At 44.4% G+C, this 23,031-nt stretch overlaps 1 protein-coding gene across 5 annotated transcripts; it reads left to right on the forward strand.

The window, feature by feature from the left end:
• The first annotated feature begins 10,230 nt into the window (after positions 1-10,230).
• Positions 10,231-22,697, forward strand: SYS1 (SYS1 golgi trafficking protein). Of its 5 annotated transcripts, none has more exons than XM_027852276.1 (4): positions 10,236-10,323; positions 10,812-11,099; positions 12,984-13,051; positions 13,935-15,360. In XM_027852276.1, exons 2-4 carry the CDS (start codon positions 10,938-10,940, stop codon positions 14,173-14,175), a joined length of 471 nt encoding a protein of 156 aa, XP_027708077.1. In that variant the 5' UTR covers positions 10,236-10,323; positions 10,812-10,937; the 3' UTR covers positions 14,176-15,360. The 5 variants fall into 5 exon arrangements, with proteins under 5 accessions (XP_027708065.1, XP_027708061.1, XP_027708077.1 ...); XM_027852281.1 differs by lacking the exon at positions 13,935-15,360 and adding an exon at positions 21,041-22,697 and having other exon boundaries at positions 10,238-10,323; positions 10,782-11,099; XM_027852269.1 differs by having other exon boundaries at positions 10,238-10,323; positions 10,782-11,099.
• Positions 22,698-23,031: the final 334 nt, after the last annotated feature.

Genomic DNA, 23,031 nt, shown 5'->3' on the forward strand with positions numbered 1-23,031 from the left:
GAGAAACTGCCCCTTTTCTGGGACACTGGAAGCACTCGAGAAGGACCTGGGGGCAGGTAGGGGACCTATAGGGTATTTTAGCACCATCTTGGTATCTGAACTGAGAATAGCATCTTAGGATACTGCCTCCCTTCTCCCCAGGGTAGTTTGGTTTGGTTTGGGGCTTCTGTTACCATTCAGTTCTTGATCAAAGGCAGATTAAAAGTGACTTTTGCCATAATGACTAGGTCATCCCCTTTCTGTGGGGTTTATGGGTTCCTTCCTTAGATTAGTGGTGTCTTTTGGGGAGCCCAGTAAGCTTGCTGCTATTCCAGCTGGATTCTTACAGTTGGTTCATAGACGGAGAGACTGGAAGGATGTTCAAGATGGAAAAGACCATTTACTCAAACCTCTACATTTTATAGATAGGGAAACTGAAGTCTAGAGAGGGAAAATAAGTTGCTCAAGGTCACAGAAGGAGTTACTGGCTAAGTAGGGACTGTAACCCAGGCCTCCTGATTCCTAGGCCAGTACACTTTCTACTACAGCATGTTTTTGTCCATGTTTTCTCCTAAATAGCCCCACAACATAGGCTCTCTTTTTTTCTCCTTCTTCTCCCTTTTGATCTACTCCCTGGATCCCAGCTCCCTTTTGATCATCCCTCTGAGTCTTTGAAACATCTCTTTCTAGGTCTGAGCCAAAAGGGACCCACCCCATAATGGCTATCTCTTTGCTGGGATCAACAGGCTGGTCTCAGTGAGTCCTATGTAGCAGTGTAGTGCAATGGAGAGAGCAATGAATTGAGTTAGTCAGCTGTGTGACCCCAGGCAAGTCACTTAACCTCTGAAACCCTGGGTTCAGATTTTAATTTGACCATATGACTTGGAGTATCCCCCCCCCCCAAGTCCTGTACAACCCAGTAGTAACTATTACCAAATTTCTCAAGGAAATGACTTTGTATTTATCATCAAGCTGTTCATGCTGTTTCCCATCAATAGAAAATAAACTCTTTGAGGGTTAAGTACTGGGGTTTTTTTGTTTGGTTGTATCCTCAGGTCTAGTGCAATGGCCTACTACTTAATAAATGCTCGGTGAATGAATAAATGAAGCCACTTAACTTGTCTAGCTTCCCCTCCGTTTCTTTACTTGTAAAATGAGGGGGTTGGAACAGGTGATTTATTTCTAAGGAATCTGTTCTCAAAGTGTGGTCCAAGGACCTTTCCTGAGACTTTTGCAGGGTATCCGAGAAGTCAAAACTATTTTCATAATAATACTAAGATGTTTTCATTTCTAATATGGTAAATGTCAATAATAATCCATTTAAACAAAAGCTGTGGGAAGTGGGGAGAGGAATTCTCCATAATTTTTAAGAATGTAAAGAAGACTGGAAATCAAAAGGTCAAAGTATCTCACAGTCCTAAATCTATGACTTTAATATGATTAGGGTTTGAATGAGCCTAGGGAGAGATCAAAGAGTTCCAGGAACCCCAGGCAAGTTGGACAGCCCTAATAGCTGGAAAAAGAGAATGAATATAGGGGTTAAGGGGGAGAATAGAAACTAAAGGGATCTCTTAACTTTTCTCCCATCTCTAAATCATATTATCCTTGCTCTCTGGGAGTGTTATAGGGAAGTCTCCCCAAGGTACCAAATCTGAGAGGTTGGTAAAATCAACCACCAAAAGGAGAAGTGGGAGAAGGGGGCTGGTTTCCAGAGATAGGGAAGCTGAGAAGTGAAACTGCAAAGGCAAAGGGAAAGAGCATCTTGCCCAGGTAGGAGGGGGTGGGGATGGGGGAGAGCTGTAGGCAGGAAGGGTGCTTTCCCAAGGGTTGCAGGAGCACACACGACTCAATGGATTACATCAGAAACCAGCTATTCAGCACAGGCAAGCAGCCAGCCCAGCCCAGCTCAGCCCGCCCCTAGCCACCTCTGAGTTCCATTTCGGGAAAAGGGGGCAGGGCCAGGACACTCCCAGTGAGGAAAAGAGGGGGATGGGCCCCACATCACAAAGCTTGAATGGGAATGGGGGTGGTTGGACAGTCGAGGAAACAGAAGCCTAAATTCCAGCCTCAAGCTGACAAGATAATGTAAAATTCTCCAACTGAATAATACAAATAACCACTCATTTCCATATCGTGTCATAGTTTGCAAAATGATTTCCTTACAATATCTCCGTGAGATAGGGAGGGCATTATTATTCCCATTTTACAGATGAGGAAAAAGGCATAGTCCATTCAATAAAGAAGAAACTTCTTTCCCACTGAGAGTTCAATCTCTGGTACCCAATTCTCAGTGCTTGTCCTTATGCTAGATATAACTTCACTGTTTTTCAACTGCCCGGCTCACTTTCAAATGGGGAATATTTCCATATTCCCCTTTTTTTCATTCCTACAGGAAGTTGGCTCCTCAGCTGCATTTCTCCACAGCAACTGACACCTCACCTCCAGGCTGAGGAGCTTTTCTTCTTCTTTTTTTTTTTTCAATCAGAAATCTAGGAGACATAGGAAATGGCTGATTACTGGGTGAAAAGAATTATTCATAGACTCATTGAATATCTAGGTAGGAAAGTTGTCTGGAAGGTGGAATGTCAAATCTGGGAACAAATTTAGAACAAAAAAACTCCATTGAGAAGTTCTTGAAGGTCATCTAGTCTAAACCTTTTCTTCTTACTAAGGGGAAGACAGTTGCCAAAGGGAAGCAGTGCCTTGCCCCAGGTGATATAGTGTTTGCCAAAACACCTGGAATTGGCACGTTTCCTAAATTCTAAGCCAAGGCTCTTTGCCTTTCCTACCTCCCCTTCAATCCTACTCTATAAAGGGAAAATTGAGGATTAATGAAGCACAACTGGGTTTTAGTCTGCTCAGGCTGGGAGGTGAGGGAAATAATCAATTCAATCTTGTTTCCCTTCACCTTTAAATCAATTCAATAGCTATCTTTTCTGTTACATGCTATGTGTCCAGGTCCAGGCTAGGAGAAAACTTCTAAGTTTAAAAAATATTTTGCTTATTTGAGCTTATCTCATTTTATGCTTGTGAGGGAAAGGGAATCTTATCTTTCTTTATACTAACTAGTTTCACCCCTAACACACTTAGATATTTTGATAAATCAGTTATCTTGTCCATGTGGCTTCTCCCTCTGATGGGAATGGCAAGATTACATCCTATTCGTGCCTTCCCATCCATTGGCACTCTTGGTGCATGTACTGGGCCCTACTCAAGGGACTGATGGCCTTCCTCCGGAATTCTTGACTGTTGTATATCAGTAGCAGTTTGGGGCTGTGCATGAGTTATCCCTAACTCTGGCTACTTGAAAGGCCACTCTCTCTTTTTTCCAGTTACCTAATTCTCAAATGAGTGTTCATCTCTAGCACAGTTCTTACTGGGTGACATGTTTCAGCCTTCTTAGGCTAATCATGTGTCGGATATGTCTTAATTAGGTGTTCTTTTGGCTAGGTTTGTGCTCTCTCTCTAAGGAAGGCAGTGTGGTCAAGTGGGAAAATGAGTCAAGTCAGAACCTGAATTTGTCACCAATTTGATGTAGCCCTTGGTGAACACCTTACGAATCACCTTGGGCTAGACACTACTTTCCTTTGGCAAAGGTTGAGCAGAAGGTGCAGAGAGGCAGATTTAGGCTTGGTTTAAGGAAAACCTTCCTGATAATTAGACTTAGTCTAAAGTGAAATGGGCTCTTTCATAGGCAGTAAGTTCATTGGAGCCCTTCCAGTAAAATCTGGATAAACCCTTGTTACATACAGTAGAGAGAGAATTCTTGTTCACATCCAGTTTGAACTTAGTGACCTCTGAAGTCCTTCTCATTCCAAGATTCCATGTGATTCTAAGACTCTGGATAAATTTCTTCCCATCTCTGAGCCTCAGTTTCTTTACATTTAAAGTGCATATTAGAATCCCTGCACATCACACATAGACTATTGATGTTGATTATTGTGGGTGCTCCCTCCACTGACTGAAACTCCTCCATGGTTCTCGTAATAGCTTTCAAGAGTTATGTGCTCTGTTGATATGGCATTAAGAACTCTGAGTCACCTGTAATGGTTATTATAGTTATACATGTTGGTATTAACCCGCAGTTAGACTGGGAGTCCCATGAGGCCAGGGACCATGACAACTCAAGTGGAAAGGTTTATTTGAATAATTGGAGGGAGCTGTATGTGGATGAAGCGGTTGCATTCTAAATGCGGGAAAGAAAACAATTGTCCTTCAGAACTTTTATTATCAAGGCATTGGAGGGAGTTAATTTCTGAGGTTATAAAGAAGAGAAACAAAAGGGAGGATAAAAGAAGGAATATATTCTAGTGTAGAAAGGAGGAAGACGGAGGTAGAACTTATTATTTCTTATAATTGGGGTGAGAATACAAAAAATGAAGAAAGTGAAAGGAAATGTATTTCCTGTTACCTGAATTAGACAAAAGAGGATTGAACACACACAGTTTGATGCAGAAATATAAATAAAAAATTCAACATGAGTAGAAAGCAGGGTGGTAGTTAAGAAGAATACTAGGGAGAAAATTTGTTGTTCAGTCATGTCAACTCTCTGTGACCCAATTTGGAGTTTTCTTGGCAAAGATACTGGAGTGATTTGCCATTTCTTCTCCAGCTCATTTACAGATAAGGAAACTGAGGCAAAGAGCATTGAGTGACTTGCCCAGAGTCACACAGTTAGTAAGTACCTGAGGCCACATTTGAACTCAGGAAGATGAATCTTCCTGACTTCAGGCCTGGCCCTTAATCCACTCTGCCACCTAGCTGCTTGAATGGATTGGTAAACAATATTAAATTTACAGAGAAATTCAGAAGAATGAGTCCTGGGAAAGTATTTAAGAGGTTGTTGATACTTAGCAGAATGCAGTTTTAGTTGAGTGGTAGGAATGAAAATCAGATATTCAACAGTAAGTAGCTTGAGGGCAGGGCAGAGTTAAGTATTTTAAGGATTGCTGAGCTCATTTGTAGACTGTGGGGGAGGATCTAATAGATTAGGACTGAGTGAAGATGGGCAGAAGGAGGTTTGATTGAAAGACAAAGCACTCGGAGAAGATTGGAATAGGATTTCCAGCCGAAAGGGGGAGGGGAGTTGGTCTGACTTCCTCTATACTGCTTCACTTGGTCACCTCACTGCTCCTTTAGACTTTAATTATCATCTCCAAACTGATGATTTTAATTTACTTATCCAGCCTGAGCCCCTCTAATGACCTCCAGATTTGCATCTCAAACTAGATGTCCAGCAGACATCTTAAATTCAGTATGTATAAAACAGAACTCATCATCTTTTCCCCAAACCCTCTCCCCTTCCAAGCAGCCCTATTGCTGTCTAGGACACCACCATCCTTTCAGGTCTTTAGGCTCTCAACTTAGGTATCATTATCTACAAACTCTCTCTAACCACCCCCACCTCAAATATCCAATCTGTTACTGAAGTTTTGTAGATCTCACCTTTGCAACATCTCTCCAATATACTCCTTTCTCTCCTTTGCAGCTAGGTGGCACAAGTGGATAGAGTGCCAGGCCTGGAGTCATGAAGACTCATCTTACCACCTTCAAATCTGACCTCAGACGCTTACTAGCTGTGTGATACTGGATAAGTCACTTAACCCTGTTTGTCTCAGTTTCCTCATCTGTAATATGAATTGGAGAAAAAAATGGCAAAGCACTCCAGTATCTCTGCCAAAAAAAAACCCCAAATGGGGTCACAGAGAGTTGGACATGACTGAACAACAACTTCTCTAATATTGTCATCACCATAGTACAGGTACTCATCACCTTACACCTGAATTACTGTAGTAGCTTGCTGATACTGCCTGGTACAAACTTCTCTCCACTACAATTGGTCGTCTATGCAGCTACTGGGTGATTTTCCTAATGCTCAGGTCTAATCATGTCAAACCCTACACACACACACACACACACACACACACACACACACACACACATTTTCTCTCTCTCTCTCTCTCTCTCTCTCTCCTCCAGTGGCTCCCTACTACCTCCAGGATCAAAAACAAAATCCTCTGTTTCAAGTCCAAAGCTCTTTGTGACCTAACCCCCTTCCCCCTTCCCAGTCTTCTTACACCATACACCCTTACCCCACCCAAGTACTCTTTGATCAGTGACACTGGCCTCTTTGCTCTTCCCCAAGAAAATACTCCCATCTTTCAGCTCTGAGCATTTTCTCTGGCTGTCTCTTATGCACGGAATGCTCTCCCTTATGTCTGCCCCCTGACATTCCTGACTTCTTTCAAATCCCAACTGAAATCCCACCTCCTAGAGGAAGCCTTTCTCAATCCCTCTTAATTCTAGCACCTTCCCTTGGATTATTTCCAATTTACCCTGTATATATTGTGTTTGTACTCCATGTTGTCTTTCCCCATTAGACTGTGAGCTCCTTGAGAGCAAGCACCATCTTTTGCTTTTTTGTATCCTCAGTGCTTAGCACAGAACCTGGCACATAGTAGGCTATTAATAAATGTTTATTGACTAACTGAATGACCTTGGCAAGGAAAAAAACCACCTACCTCTTTCTCAAAGACTAGAACGAAAGTATAGAGAATAAGAGTATTGAAGTGTGGAATAGAGAGAAGTGTGGAGTAGAGAAGGTGAGATCTACAAAGCTTTGGCCACAGATTGGATATAGGGGGTGGGGGTGGGGGTGGTGAGAGAGAGTTCATAGATGATGATACCTAAGTTGAGAGCCTGAAGAACTGAAAGTTTGGTGGTGTCCTAGACAGTAATAGGGAAGCTTGGAAGGGGAGAGGGTTTGGGGGAAAGATGATGAGTTCCATTTTATACGTGCTAGACTAGATAGTCCTGATTTCCTTAGTAAAGTAAAAGATAAGGTCTTCTGCCAAAAAGGGGGCAAAGGTTGTCATAAATGATTTGAGAAAGGAGGGGAAAGGTTTGAAACTCTCACTGTAAGTGGTATCACAGTCAGTTGGGGAAGAATACAAGGATTTTTTGAGTAGCAACGAGGACTCAACAGGGGTGTTCAAAGGGGCTTTTAATCAGTAGTGCAGACCTATTTGAGTTTAGATAACATAAATATGTAACAGACCCAGTTTGCATGGTTTCGTGACCTTTTTCAATGAAATTCAGTAGCACCTGAGTACGAGCAGAGAGTGAGAAGGGTAGAGGTTGGAGTTTGTCAAGAAGTGAGTGGTAGTAAGACAAAGGAGCAAGAGAATCCACAGAAGAGGATAGTTTTTAGTTGAACTGGTTAGCCATGTGGTCCAGATTATGATGGGAGGAAGTAAGGTCAGAGTAGGAGTGATATACTAGATGTTACAAGAAGAATAGGCTTAGGAAGTATGAAGCAAAGGGGGAAATGGAAGGATGGGAGGACGAGATCAGTTGGAAATTTCACAATTCAGGATCAGATGAGATAATGTAAAGCACCTCGTAAATATTAAATCATAATATAATTGCAAGCTGCTATTATTATCATTATATTGGCAGTGTGGTATAAGGAATAGAGACCTAGCCTCAGAGTCATTCAGGAAAACCTGGGTTTAAGTCTTTTACCTCTGACACATACTGGGTGTGTGACCCTGTGTAGAATAGTTCCTGATTAACATTGGTAGAGGGAATTTCCTATAACAAGGAGATCACAAAGCTAGTCCATATTCCTTGATATTATTATTATAATCTTTGAGAAAGCAGTTATTGGTGTTGGTGAGATCTAAGATATGATCTTTCCTGTATGTGGCTGAGATGGAATGAAGATTTAGGTCATGGGAGTTTAGGAGGGTGGTGAACTAGGAGATTAGAGTGTTTGAGGGGACATCGATGATATCCCTAAATATAAGGGCATGGGTTGGGATTGAGAGGAAGACTGTGAAAGAATTATAGATAATAATAATAGTGTATATGCATATAGTATGTATGTTACATATACTACATATAGCATTATAAATATCTCATTTTATCCCTAGAGAGGTAGGTATCATTTATTACCTTTATTTTACAGATGAGGAAACTGAGGTTAGGAGATGTTAAGTGATTTGCCCAGAGTCACACAACTAGTGTTTGAGTTCAGATTTAAATTCCTCTTCCTGACTGTAGGCGTAATTCTCTATCCATTGTGCCAATCTGAAAAAAATAGGAAGAATGATTTGGATGTCAGTAATAACAATAAGGATTGGGATTGGGTGACAGAAACCAATGGAGTGAACCTCAAAGAAGGAGAGGTTGCTAAGTGATGGTGGCAAAGAAAGGACCTGAAGAAGTGGCAGTGATAAACAAGAAATGCCTATTTTTCCTCCCAGATTATTGTGTTGGGAGCTTGAGGGAATGAGCAACCAGTTACTAGAGAGGGTGGCAATGTGCTCAAAAGGGAGCTTGAGCCAGATTTCTTTGAGTGAAAGAAGATAGAATGTGAGATGTGAGATCTGAGTAGATGAAAGTGTCTAGGATGAGAGGGAACTTGTAAGAAAGAGGTGTGGTTTCCAGGAGGCACAATGGAAGGGGAGGTCTGAAGGAAGATAGAGACTGTGGAAGAGTAGGATTTAGGTGGATGAGGATGAGGTGAGGAGTGGTAACAGGGAGAAAGGAATTTTTACCAACTCAGTCTCAGAGATAAGGTATGATAGAGGTAGAGGTGGAAATTTATTAGCCATCTGAAGCTATGTGTTGAAGTGGCTGGGTCTCGAGTTAGGAACACCTGAGTTGAAATCTGGTCTCTAATACTTATTAGCTATGCCACCCTTGGCAAGTCACTTAACCTCTGTGTGCCTCAGTTTCCTCAACTGTGAAATGGGATAATAATAGCAACTACCTCACAGGGTTATTGTGAGAATTCTCTCTCTCTCTCTGCATATACATTCATATATATATATACATACATACATACATATATACATATATATAGAGTGGGCCTGCACATACGTGGGCACACACACACACACATACATACATACATACATACATAATCTCAAATGAGATAAAGTTTGTAAAGAGCCTGTCACATAGTAGGTACCTAATAAATTTTTTTCCTTCTATCTATAGCACAAGGGAACTACCTGTTGGACTATGGCTCCAGTATCCTATGATAGATTGTGATAAATTGGATTCCCCCCTAAACACCACCAGGTAAAGCCGGAGAGACTGGATTAGATCTCTCTGGTCCCTAGGGACTACACTGAGCTCACATTTAGTGGCAGTTTCTTTGCTTTATTTCAAGATAATAGGGGATAATGAACAACTATAAGAAATAACACATAGAATATGTACTAGGGTCTCTTTTTGATCTTGTGCTTGAGGCCCTAGTCCTTGATGTTTTCCTAGCAGTGAAAGGCATGGTATCTAAATAACCATGGCATGAGCCTAGAAGCTTTGTCAAATGGTTTAATGGCCCAGGGCAGAGTAGTCACAACTTCTTGTAAGGCAAAGGGTTCTGGCAGAGACTTCTGAGACAAGGTGCCTTGCAAACATAGTCCCTGAAAGGGGCTGAGGCTTGGGAAAGCACTAGCTGTATGGTTGCAGATCTATTTGCTTCTGGGTCTGGGAGCTTACTTTGTTCACTGTTGGTATCCTCCACAGTCAACTGGCTTTTTCTTTACAAGGTTGGTGCTTAATGTATTTTTAAAATATTGTGTTGTAGCTTGAGGAAAGCCCTTTGTAAGCCTCAAATAAAAGGAAGTTATCATTACCACTCTACTGTGAACTCCCTAAGGACTTGGTCGGGGGTGTTATTGATCTTTGTCTGATACACAGAAACCATTACAGGCTCTTTGTATACAGTAGGCGCTTAAAGTTTTAAAATTCGAATTGTACTAGGTACACAAGCAATGTTGTGAACTCAGTGACCGCAGACAGGCTGAAAAGAAAGGCAGATTCCAGGTCTCATCACCCCATCAGATCCAAGCCAAGGCCATTCTGGCTGGGGAATTTCCCAGTTTGGTTCCTGCATTTACTCAGGACTCCTCCCTCCTTCCTTCCAACAGCATCTCTTCGGTCCCCAAGACATCCAACTACTGGCTCCCGCCAGAGGGCACGCGCCTTCCACTGAGCTAATGCCCCACTTCCGTTTCTCTTCGATTTCCTTAATGCGCATGTGCGCCTCCTCTTCTTCCTGAGCAGCTCTCCCTCCCCTCCTCCGCCCCGCCCCTTCTTTCGCGGGTCATTCCTAGTGCGCCTGTGCAAAGCCGGGTTTCTCTCCAGTCCTCCTCCTCGCCCCCTACCGTGTCCCCGGAAACGTTAGCTCCCTTCCCCTACTGGGGCTGTGATACGGAGGAGTCGCGGCGCTGTAGGCGCCACCACCACCATGGTTCCAGCTGTCTGCGCTGCTCGAAAGGCTACGTGGTGAGACCGGGCCGAGCTACTGGCCCCACAGTCCGTAGCCGGGTGAGTGAACCTCAGACTATTGCGGAGGTTCGAGAGCCTGCCTTACCTTCCAGAACGGGACAGTCTGACCTCTCAGGGTCCTCTTCCCCCCACCCTCTGTCAGGAATGGGCTCGTCCGTTCCGCTCCTTTTCCAGCCCCCCGCCCCCGTGGAGGGAGGGTCTGGTTACCATGGAAAGAGGCCGGTGCTCACCCTCAGCTTCTCCCCAGTATTCAAGCTGTTGGAAGGTGGAACATGGCGGGGTGGGAGGGAGAGCGGCTTGCTGTAGATACTGCTGAGTGCTCTGGCCCTGCAGACTTCTTGTTGTGGCCTCATTCGCCTCAGCTCCCCTTAGTTATCTGCGCTCTTTCCCCCTAGCAATGGGTTCCCCCCCTCCCCGGGCTGGCCAGGTGTCAGGAGGAGGGAGGAGGATGGCTCGGGGATGTGGGTTGTCATGGTTATCGAAGTTCTCCCTGCCAGCTGACTACACCTTGGACCCTGACCCCAAAGGCTCCGCCCTCGACCTCCACACTTCCCCTTCCCATGGCTTGGATACACGTGGAGACCACTGGGCGAAGGAGGCAGCAGCGGTGCTGAAACTGGAGGCCGGAGCCCTGGAGCCCTGGAGCCCTGGCCATGGCCGGCCAGTTCCGCAGCTACGTGTGGGACCCCATCCTGATCGTCTCCCAGATCGTCCTCATGCAGAACGTGTACTATGGCTCCCTGGGTCTGTGGTTGGCGCTGGTGGACAGCCTGGTGCAGAGCAGCCCCACTCTGGACCAGATGTTCAGCCCGGAGGTAAGGGTCCTCGGGAACCAGATGTTCAGCCCAGAGGTTGTGGAAGGTCTGCATTCAGCGCCTCTGGAACATGCTCGTTCAGTCAGTCATGCCTTCACTAACAATTACTTTCATTCATTCAGCTACTCAGTGACTCATACTTTCAGCCAGTTGTTCAGTCACCCACTCATCCAGCCAGTCATCAGTCAGACTAGCTACCTGGTCAGCCAGCCAGTCACACTCAAGTCACCCACGCAGTCACCCTGGTGGGCAGGCAGTCCCTCATTCAATCCTGTCATTCACTCAACTCCTCACAGTGTGTTACTTGGTCCCTGTTCAGCTCCATCACCCAGCCACCACTGATTTGTTAACCATTACATAGTTACTGTGCACAGAGATTTGTGCTTATACAAAGCTGCATAGCTGAGATAAGACAAGTTCCCTGTTCTCACGAAATTTATATTATAGTAGATTGAATTAAAACACAGATGCAAATCATTATGTAACATGTTACATGATAAATAAAGAGGGTGAAACAAAGTAGTATTTGAGGTCTAAAGGGGAAGAGTGTTACTTAATGAGGGGAACAGGGTAGACATCCTGGAAATGGTATTTGACTTGGACTTTAGGATGGGCAGAAATTTGACAGGTGGAGTAGGATAGGGGGAAGGGGAGGAGTAGAGGGTGGAAAGCCATTCTAAGCATTGTGGCAAAGATTGAGACGGGAATTCAGGGCTCAGTCAGAGACAGTGTGGTAGTAATGGAAACAGTACTGGACTCAGAGTCAGGACACCTAAGTTGAAGTCTTAGCTCTCTTTACCACTTATTGTATAATTTTGAAAAAAAGTACTTTTCCCCTTTCAGAGCTTTGGTTCCTTCATCTATAAAAGGGAGACAATTGTACTTAACATTATCTAGCTCACTGGAGAGAATGCTCAATGGAAAGCACTTTGTAAACTATTAGTCACTATAGAACCAGGAACTGTGATTATCATTCACCAAAAAAGTTCTAGGTTGTCTGTTGGAGGTGGATTGGGTGTAAATAAAGATCAATGAGACCCAGTCTCTTTGTCTTAACAGAGCTTCCCATCAGGAGTCTAGGGCTGGGATAAGCTAAGACCCACTGATAAGTACAATATATACAAAGGGCAGAGTGTGATAAACACATAAGAAAAGTACAGTCTGCCATGTTCAAAGAAGGGAAAGATCAGGAAAGGTGGCATTTGATCTGAGCTTGCAAAGATTCAGGTAGAGTTGAAAGGCACATTGTCAGAGACAGGAAGATGTAGAATGTGTGCGGAGATGGTGAGCAGTTCATTGGGCTGGAGAGCAGAGTGCCTGAGGAGATAGTATAGGGAGATGAAGCTGGAGGAATAGTCAGAATCTCCTACTACCTCTCTCCTCTAGATCCTGCTGAGACTCCAGGGACATAGTCAAAGCTACCCAGAGGGTACTTTTCCTGAGGGCATAGCCTGGGCCAGGATCTACCATTAGGTTATTGGTGATAGACTCATGTACCCAACTGGGCCTCAGTAGCCTCAGGATTAATTTCTCACCCACATCTGAATAAAAACATGCATGGATCCTAGCAACATCTACCTAGCCCTTATTTGGTGATAGTTTCTGATCTTTTTCTTCTTTATTCTCTTTGAGCCTCAGTTTCTTCACTTGAAAAAAAAGGGTATATTTGATTCTCAAATAGAATTTTTTTGGTGTATATATATAGATATAGATATATAGATATATAATTTTAAAATACTGTGTAAATCTGAGCTGTTATTAGAATGTGATTACATTATCATTATTCTGCTGGGGTTCTTGATCCAGGCCCTTGCTGAAAAATCATCTTCATATCCAGTGTCACTCCATTCATTTGTGATTTCTTCCTTCTCTGTTCTTCCCCAGATCCTGGGCTTCTCTACTCCCCCTGGCCGTCTCTCCATGATGGCCTTCATTCTCAATGCTCTTACCTGGTGAGTATTCCCAGCCTCACAAGGCTACCTGGAGTTCTTAAGACAAAGCTTCTTTTGTCGAAGTATTAGGGCTATCCTCTCAGATTCTGACTTGATATGAGTGTCCATTTTCGGGGGTAGTAGGTGGCTCAGTGGATAGAGGGCTGGCCCTGGAGTGAGGAAGACCTGAGTTCAAATCTGGCCTCAGACACCTACTAGCTGTGTGAATGTGGGCAAGTCACTTAACCTTGTTTGCCTCCATTTCCTCATCTGTAAAGTGAACTGAAGAAGGAAATGGCAAACCACTCTAGTATCTTTGCCAAGACAACCGCAAATGGGGTCACAAAGAGTTGGACATAACCGAACAACTACAACCCCTTTTTAGGGAGTAGTGAAAGGAAGTGGGCTTATTCAGGCATCTACCCTATTTCTAGTTTCCATAGAAAAGTAATTCTGACAGGTTTATGTCTGTTTCTGCCACATGCAATGTGGTCTTGAGATAAGACCGTTGAGCTGAGACCCAAGAGACAAAGATTCTGGGTCTCCACTCTGTTATGACCACCTCTTATGACCCTGGGCAAGTCACTTCTCTCTGGTCCTCAGGGACTTCATAAATAAAATGATGAAGTTAGGCTACTGATATTCTGTGTCTTGAGATACCTCACAGCTTCTTCAATTGTCTATGAATATATGGCCTAATCTTTTTCTCTGGATGGCATCCTTGATTTTACAGTCACAAAACTTTTAACTTGTGTATATTGTTTGCCCATTTCCTATCCTTACAACTGTTGTGTTTCATCCAGTCTAATCAGTGACCTGTCAGATGAGTTCCCTTCAAACTGCTTCTCTCAAAGGAAGGCCAACCCAGCCAGTGATCTTCTCCCCATTTTGTCCCCCATGACAGTGCTCTTGGTTTGTTATACTTCATCCGTCGAGGGAAACAGTGTTTGGACTTCACTGTCACAGTCCACTTCTTCCACCTCCTGGGATGTTGGATCTACAGTTCCCATTTCCCTTCATCACTGACCTGGTGGCTGGTACATGCTGTTTGTATTGCCCTGATGGCTGTGATTGGGGAGTACCTCTGTATGAGGACAGAGCTCAAGGAGATCCCTCTTAACTCTACTCCCAAATCCAATGTCTAGGAGATTGACTTCTGGGGCCGTGCATACCCTCCAGGTCTTTTTACTGGCACTGAGAGTGACTTGGTGAAGTTGAAATTGGTGTGGGAGAGCAGGCTCCACCAGTCAGCCAGGGGGCATAAGCTGAGGCAATGGTGTCTGCAGGGAAGAAATGCATCAGGAAGAGAACCTTTCCTATGGGCAAAGGCGGAGTAAAAGGAACAAGCAAAAGTTGGAGATATCTCACTCCACTATTCTTCTCATCATCCTTTTTTTTTTTTTTTTTTTGAAAGAAAAAAAATCAAGAAACTCTGATTGGAGTAAATCACTTGCCTGGCTAGTCACCCTGCCTACTTGGGATAGATATAACTTCTCCAATTTTGCTGGACCAAAGAAGTTCAGTTTGGGGTAATACATGTTTCTGTGGATGGGGAGGTCATAAATGGTATGGTCATCAAGGCTGATGGAGGCACAGAATGCTAGTGAAATCCGAAGCCTGTTACCCTTAAATACACATACTTGCCAGTGACCTTCCTTTGGCTCCACCTTGTCTGTCCTGTCCCTTACCCCAGGTTCCTATGAGAGGTAGCTCCTAGGACCCTAGGGAGCATAGGCTGGCAGTTGCTTCCTCCTTTCCTTGGAACTATAGTACAAATGGGAATACAAGGTTACTCAGTAATGGGACAAGCCCAGTGTTCCCATCCAGGGTTTTTCTCTTTCCAGTTGGGGATGATGTGGCTAGGAGGAGGAGGTAGTGCTTCGCTGTCGAGATGCTCCTTTGGGGAAGGATTTCCTGTTGGAGTGGCTGACAGCTCCTTGACTTCCTTTGTACATAAATACAGTATTTTCCAGTTCTGCCTGTGCCGACTTTGTGTTCCTGTGATAAGCTATTGCGAAGTGTCTCACAAAGGCACAGGCCTCTTGGTTCCCTTCCTGGATTGTAGGGGCAACCTTTCCATTGTACTAACAGAGCAGGATGGTAGAGTGGAAAAAGCCCGAGAACTGGAATGAGTCCCAGTTTGGATACTCACTAGCAATGTGACCAATGGCCATTCTCTTCCCCTCTTGTAAGCCTCAGTTTCCTTACTTGTAAAAGAGGGATAATAATACTGGTCCAGCCTGACTCACTGAGCTGTTGCACTGACTGCATTTTGTAAAGCCTTAAAGTGCTACTGAAATAAGAGTTATTAATAAATTTGTAAAGAACCAGTGTGCTTTGGTGAAGAGAATGCTGAACCAGGAAACTGTTTCTAGTCCTGTCTCAGTCAGCAACTAATGTGATCTTGAGCCAGTAACTTCCCCTTTTGGAACTTCCGTTCCTTCATCTGTCAAATGAGAAGGTCAGACTAGATGGCTTGAAGTTCCTGTCCTGCTCTACCATTTCAGGATTCAGATAGCCCTCTCTCCTGCTCTTACCATACAAGTCCAGTCTACTCCCCCTCCCAGGCTCTAAGGGAATTGCTTTTGAAACTGAGTAGAGAGAAACCATCACCGTCTCCTGATCATTTCCTAGGCCAACTGACAGTGATGGTAAGGTCTCTGTTCTGTTCCACATTTGCCTGGCACCTACTTTTGGTGCTAATGAGTTACAGTAATTCTTGCTTCTTTGTGGAGAAGAGGTGTGAGCCAGAAACCTGTCCCAAAGACTTGTAAAATGCCAAGATTTTTCCACATTACTAAATTCCAGAGCTGGGAAGGGAATGTAGATTTGACTTTAAGAAGTCACTGAATTTCCCATGCTGCTCTGGATTTTAATCTTGTAGAGGGAGGGTTAAAGGCTAACTAGGTTCAAATTTAAGAAAGCAAATGCTTGGGTGGAGAAACACTGGGAAAGGGAAGGGTAAAGATTGGACTGTGAGGGAAGTCCAAAAGGTAGTATTTTGCCATACGAGGAGATGGAAGAGAGTGACTTTATTATTTAATTCTTTAAAAGTGGGGAAAGGTATAGAAGTTGACATAGGTTTTCTGTTTTGGAAGGGGCCCAACTCTCTACCCAGTGCATGAATTCTCTCCATAATGGTCCCAGCAGACAAAAACCCAAATTTTCTTATCCTGGTTAAGTCCTTGCATCTTATAAGGGAATGGGGACCGCTTAAGATATTATGAGAAAGGAGAGCTGTAGAAGGGCATCCTCTTTTCCTTTTGCTTCAGTTGATTTGAGATTTGATTTCTGGTATAGTGGAATAATAAATAATGAACTTAGAGAAAGAAGGTACTTCTAATTCCTTTCTCACAGGCCTGTTAGGAGGCTTAGATGCAGTAACATCCTTAGAGGCTTGCAAAGCAAGCCTTAATGCCCTATTTACATGACAGTTATATGTCCTGGCAATGCCATCTCTTAATAGTTATTATGGATTTGAGAAGAAGTAGTATGGTGGAAAGAGCACTAGTTAGAGGTCCGGGGTTCTGCTGCTTACTGCAGTGTGACCTGGGCCAATCAACTGCCCTCTTTGGACCTGTTTCCTCATCTGTAAAGTGAGGATAATGCTTTCTGCACTTACTTAGCTCGAAGGACTGTTCTAAGGTAAGTGCTGTTTCAAAGTGAGCTATTATTATTTGGACCTCATATAGTAGGATTATCTCATTGATACTGAGTTTCTAATTTGTCAGCTCTGACAGGTCTGCTTCCCTTCTTTCCAAGTTGAACAAGGAAGGTTTGCTGATACATGGCAAAATCCATAAAATGCAAGACTCCTGCCTCACGGGAAGGTTTTTAATTGCAAAGGATACATTGAGCTTCTTTTCTCAGCATATATTCTGGGACAGTGGGGTGGTGCTACCTAGGCAGGAAACCAGTGGGTGTTAGTCATTGGCTCACGTGGCTTAGCACATGGCAGTAAAGGATCTTCTTTCCTTTGGACAGGAGAGGGTTTGGCTCAGGGAGGCAGGTTCCATGCACTGTCCCAAGCCTGCTAGAACCAAACAAGGAGCAGAGCAGTGCCCAGCAGGTGCCAGGGTAGGAGGAATAAAGGGCGTGGCCCACCAGAACCCTTGGGGCTGCATAGCTCAAACAAGTTCCCAGGAAAGTGAAGATTTCTAGATTCCTTTTTTAATGTCTCCCAGATCAGGGTAGCTGCTTCTTCACAGTCCTGGAGGGTAGTCAGGGCACAGGCATGAAACTCTTCCCAGTACCTGCAGCCAAAGGGATCAGAGAAGTAACCTTTCAGGGCTTTATATATTCAGCAAAAGCCTTATGATAGGCCTCTTCTATGTATAAACACCATGTTAGGTACTGAATACAAAGACAAAAACAAAATCCCTGTCTTCAGTGAGCCTACATTCTACCAGTGATTGTGCTGGTAGTGGGATCTAACGTACACAAATAAATGTGATAACAAGGAAAATTGAGGATCAAGACAATTACAGAACAGGGAATCACTCCGAAATTTCAGATTTGGAAGGGAGCTCAGAAGCTGACTGATTTCACCCTTACCCTACAAAGAATCTCTTTGACAACCTTGCCAGCAAATCTTTGATTAAAGGCTCCCAATAAGGGGGACCCGCCCCCCATCTCCTGAGGCAGCCCATTCCACTTTTGGAGAGGTCTAATTGTTCAGCTTTCCTTTACATAAAGCCCAAAATTTGCCTCTTGCACCCTTTTCAGCTTAGTTCTGCCCTTGGGCCAAAAAGAACAAGTCTAATCTCTTTTCAACATGACAGCCTTTCAAATACTTAAAGCTTTTCAAATACTTAAAATCATGTTCTGACTGAGTGTCTTCCCCAGGCTAAACATCCCTAGTTCTTTCCAAAAGATCTTCACATGACATCTACTTGAGGCCCTCCGTTATCATGGTGCTCACTGGTCAAGTTACAATTTATCAGTGAGGGAAGGCTTCTCCTAGGAGATGGAACCTGAGCTTAGTCTTATTGGGAGAGGTTTCTGGATGGCCGAGATGATGGAAGAGTGGATGCCTAGCATGGGACATGTGCCAGATTGAGTCTCTGGCATAGGAGATAGAATGTTGAGTGCAGGGAAGAGGTAGAAGTCCAGTTTGGCTAGAACTTGGAGTGTAGAAAGCAGAGTAGCAAGAAAAACAATTTGGAAACCAGGGTGGGAGCCAAATTTAGAAGGGCTTTAAATACCAGGTTAGAACAAATGTGAAACCACTCAAGATTCTTTGAGCAGGGGAGTAGAGTGATATGGTTAGACCTGTGTTTTAGGAAAATTATTTTAGCAGTTGTTCAGGAAAGACTAGAAAGAGGGAAAGACTAAAAACAGAACCCAACTAGAGCCTATTAAATAACCTAGGAAAGATATGAAAAAAGATCTGAACTATGGCATTACTCCATGAGTGGAGAGAAGAGGCTGGGTGGGTAGTGGATAGATTGCTAGGCTAGGCATCAGGAAGATGTAAATTCAAATCCAGCATCAGACACTAGCTGTGTGACCTTGAGCAAGTCACTTAACCTGTTTGCCTCAGTTTCTTCAACTGTAAAATGAGGATAATAGCATTTACCTCTCAGGGTTGTTGTGATGATCAAATGAGATAGTATTTGTAAAGTTCCTGGCACATAGTGACTACTATATAAATGCTAGCTATTATTATTTTTATTTTAAGAGATGTTGTGAAAGTAGAATTTAACAGACTTGGTAATTCATTGGCTTTGGGGGATGGTGAAGGTAGATGATTCTTAGGTTATAAATCTAGGTGATTGGGAAGGTAGTATTCTCAAGAGAAATAAGGAAGTTTGAGGCGGGGTAAATTAATTGGTGAAGAGAATTAGTTCTGTTTTTGGATATGTTGAGCTTGAGTTGCTACAGCACATCTAGGAAGAAAAGGACTACAACTGAATATTTAGATTTGAGAGTAGAGATGGGTAGAGATGATAACTGGAACCAAGGGAAGGAAGCAGATGACATCGTCAAGAGAAAGAGCGTAGAGGGAGGACAAAGGCATGAGACAGAGCCCTGAGGACCCCCTGCTAGAGGGGTAGGAGATGGATGATCTGATAGAGGAGACTGAGGAACAAATTGGACAGACAGGTAGAAGAGCTAAGTGAGAGCAGTGTGATAGAAGCTGGTCATTTAGGAGGAGCTGATTTAACGTTGGCAGTATCTGCAGAAAGGTCAAGAAAAGTGCTGACTGAGAAGCTATCCAATTTAGTGGTTAAGAAAGCACTAGTAATCTTGAAGAAAGGAGTTTCATTCCAGTGGTGGGATTGGAAACTAGATTGCAAATGGTTAAGAAAAGAATAGGTGGTATGGAAATGGAAGAAGCAAATGTAGATTATTCTTTTGAGGAAATGGACAGAAAGAGAAGAGATGAAACTTGACAGGATAGGAGATAGGGTAGATGAAAACCTGTTTGTACTGGGGAGAGAGCCAGTTTAGAGAGACTTTGTTGATGAGAGCAAGAGAAGAAATGATGGAAGAAAATGAAAGCAAGGACACAAGTAGAGAGGTTTTCCTTGGCAAGGAGAAAGATCTCTAAGAGGCTAGAGCAAAGGAAGAGATAGCAGGAAATAGTCTAGAGAGGTTCTGAGGTATGTATGAAGTAGGGCAATGAAGGGAGTTCACAATCAGTAAAACAGGAGATGAGAATGACTGTTAAAAGGGAGGACGTCTTGATGAGAGATTTGGAATCATCACTGTGAGGAAACAATAGTCAATCAAAGAAGAATAAAAAAATTGCTGTACAGCAGTGAGGGCCTGGTTGGTCTTCTTAACTCCAGACCTCACACTCTATCCACTGTGTGTCCCAGCTGTCCCATTGTTTATCATCTGGATATATGTTGTAACCAGTGGTGTCCTAATAAATGTTTAACTGCAGTATACACACACACACACTCGTATGAATTTGCAGTGGACACAGAGATGTTGTGTGGCTTCTAGTATTAATCAGATCCAGAAGAGTGAGATAGAAAAATCGGATAGCTGGGGAGATGCAGGTTTGACAGTCGATGAATGACAAGACAAAGGGGCAAGGGAATTATGGGGGAAAGACAATATATGTAGCCGAACTAGCTAATTGTAGGACTATGAAGGGAGGAAAGTGAGGCCAAAATTGAGATGAATGATTTAGATCGTGTGAGGAGAAGAACATGGTGACTTGGTGTTCTAAGGCATATTTTCCTATTTGGGGAAGAGGGAAAATCAGATTTAAAGAGGCGGTAAAGAATCCAAAGTAGGACTTAACTTATCTTCACTATTTATTTTCCCTGGGGAAAAGAACACCAATTGGGCTTGGGAGGCCCGGAGATCCCAAGCCCTTTAAAACTTTTTTTGCTGTGTGACCTTGTCCCCATCTGTACTTCAATCCTTTCAAGTAAGTCATAGAATTATAGAGCAGAAAGGGACCTTAGAGACTAATTAGTTCTACTACTTCATTTTTCATTGGAAACTGAGGCTCCGACAGTGATTTAAGTCACCCAATGAATTAGTGCAAAGGCAGGATTAGAACCCTTATCCAACAGACATTTATTAAGAGGTGGAGATGCTAGAGAAGGTAATAGACTTTGGATCAGACCTGACCTTGTCCAGTGCTCTTTGTATAAAAGACCATGAGTTTCAAAGAAACTTAAAACCACCAGCCTTCTGACAGGTCAGTAAAGTATTTCCTTTCAGGTAATGGTAGATTTTGCACAGCTTTCATCCAAAATATTCTTTATCCCCATCAGAAAGTCAGACTTGCATGGGCACTGTGGGGAGCAGGTAAAGAACTTTGGTATTTCAGCAGATGATTCGGGAGGTTATGAAGGAACATAAATTCCCCTTTCAAATACCGTGGGTAATTAATTCCCCCAGGTGGTTGGTTGAGCAGCTGTTCATTAGTGGCAAGAAATGAGGTCACCCTTAGGGCATCCTAGTAAAGCAGGTGAAAAGGAGTGAATGAGGGTGTCATCTCGGTTCTTCTGATCTCAGTCCCCTTCATCCTTCCAACCCTTCCAGGCAGGACCTGTGCGGGCCACCAAGGCTGGTGGGGGACACATGGAGCAAGCGGCCTGCAGCGGGAGAGGAAGGATGGACTTTACTCACCCACAGACTGCGGGCAGCCCCTGGGCCTCCGCCATGCTGCTTCCCAGCTGCAGTACGCAGGCAGAGAATCCTCGGTATACCTGAAGGCATTCTACCTGGACGTCTCGAGCCCTGACTGAAGAAGTCTCTGGAGTAGAAGGCAGGGAAGAGGAGGGAGGGAATGGGATGGAATGAGCCAGCCCTGCTCGGTATGGAGTCTTAGTTTAAGTCGCTACCCCAGCTCCCCCGACCACCACCCCAGTCCCCAGCCTGGTACTTGTCGGATATGACTGAACGACATCTTGTCCCAGCCCCACCTCCAAACTCCAGTTCTCCTGTTGCTCCCTCTGTGCCCCAGAGAAAGCCTGCTCTTAAGCCACCACGGTTCACTCCTTTCTTTCAGGGCCCTCCCGGGCCCTTTATTCCCATCTTCCCATCCCACCCCAGCTTTCAGTTAAGCTCATTTTGCCCCAGGTAGTGAGAGAAAAAAGTAAGTTGGGGCTGAGCTGAGAAGAAAGGAACCAAGGCAGGCTCAAGGAGCAAGGGAGAGGTTCCGCGGATAGAGAGCAAGAGGCCTGCCGGAGTGGGAGGTGGGCAGAGAGAGAGAGAGAAGAAACTGAAGGTATTCTTAAATAAGAAGAAACGCGGCGGGTGCGGAGGCTAAGCCTGGGCGCAGAGGCGGCCTGACAGCGCACACGCTCTAGGTCTGGAGAATCACAGGCAGTTTGCCTTGCAAGAAGAGCGCGCAGCCTAGGAACTTAACTGGGAGGGCAGGCGCCACAGTCGCAGCCGCAAAGGGAAAAAATGAGAGCGCAGAAGGGAGAGTTTGCCTTGGGAGGAGAGTGCGCACCTTGGGGGCTGGAGGCGGGAGGGCAGACGTTGAGGAGTGGACAGAGAGGGCGCGTCGCAGAGGGATGCTGTGAACGCTTCATCCTATCTTGGGTGCCTTACCAAAGGAGGGCAGTAGCAGCAGCAGCGCCGAGAGCAGAAGACCCAACGCCATGGTCCCTCTCAGCGCAGTCTTCGGGGTCCCATGCGGAAGACAGAGCAGCGGAATCCGGCGCCCAAACCGCTCACGCTTAGCTTCATCTGCGCCAACCCGTTAGCTCCCACCGCCTGACTCCCTCCCCCTCCCTCCGTTGCCCAGTGTGCGGCTGCTTCACCGCCCCGGGTCCCGCACCTGGCCAGACTCACTGGCCAAGACCAACTGCCGCCGGGTCCCCACCAGAGGCTTGATAACAGACAAGTAGTATCAAAGGAGGACCTGTTGGACCGGAGTCCTACGAGGGAAAAAGTACTAACTGGATTCCGAGGACTTGGATCCAACCTTTCCTCTAATGCTTACTACTTGTGTGATCTTGGGCAAACCACCAACTCCCCGGACTCATCTATAAAGTGAGGGGGTGGGAACTGTGGCTTCTTAGGTTCCTTTCAGTTCAAAATCAAAATCTGTGATCCTACGATCCTATAGTCATAGACCCAATACTCTTATAGGGGAAGAAACTGAGGCCCAGAGTTAGAGTCAGGAAGGAATCTCTGGCTAAATTTAAAATCCAGGTCTCCTGGTCCTCTACATTTTTAATCCAATCTGCCATATTGCTAATCCTTTTTAATAGATTATTTAAAATATCAGTTTCAGTTAATGATAAGAACTCTGGTTTCCGAAATAGAGAAAATAAGTTCTAATTCTGGTTCAGACTCTTGCCAGTTGAGTGATCCTGGGCAGTTCACTTCCCCTTTTGGGGCCTCAGTTTCCCCATCTGCAAAATGAGGGACGATCTCTAAGGATCTTATCCACCTCTAAATCTAGCCTTTCCAAATTGGTAAGAGCTGCCAGAGGCTTGGCAAAGGTCACGATCATGGTCATCCCACAGTGAAGCATCGGAGGAAATATTGTAAGATCAAAATTGTCTGAATGTACCCCC

Source organism: Vombatus ursinus, unplaced genomic scaffold, assembly GCF_900497805.2.
Source record: "Vombatus ursinus unplaced genomic scaffold, bare-nosed wombat genome assembly UNPS02000580.1, whole genome shotgun sequence".
NCBI classification, from domain to species: domain Eukaryota; kingdom Metazoa; phylum Chordata; class Mammalia; order Diprotodontia; family Vombatidae; genus Vombatus; species Vombatus ursinus.

Coding starts and splice junctions, on each gene's coding strand:
- SYS1 (XM_027852260.1), top strand. CDS start 10,682: ATGGGTTCCCCCCCTCCCCGGGCTGGCCAGGTGTCAGGAGGAGGGAGG. Junction 11,100..12,983: donor ACCAGATGTTCAGCCCGGAG/GTAAGGGTCCTC, acceptor GTTCTTCCCCAG/ATCCTGGGCTTCTCTACTCC. Junction 13,052..13,934: donor ATTCTCAATGCTCTTACCTG/GTGAGTATTCCC, acceptor CCCCCATGACAG/TGCTCTTGGTTTGTTATACT.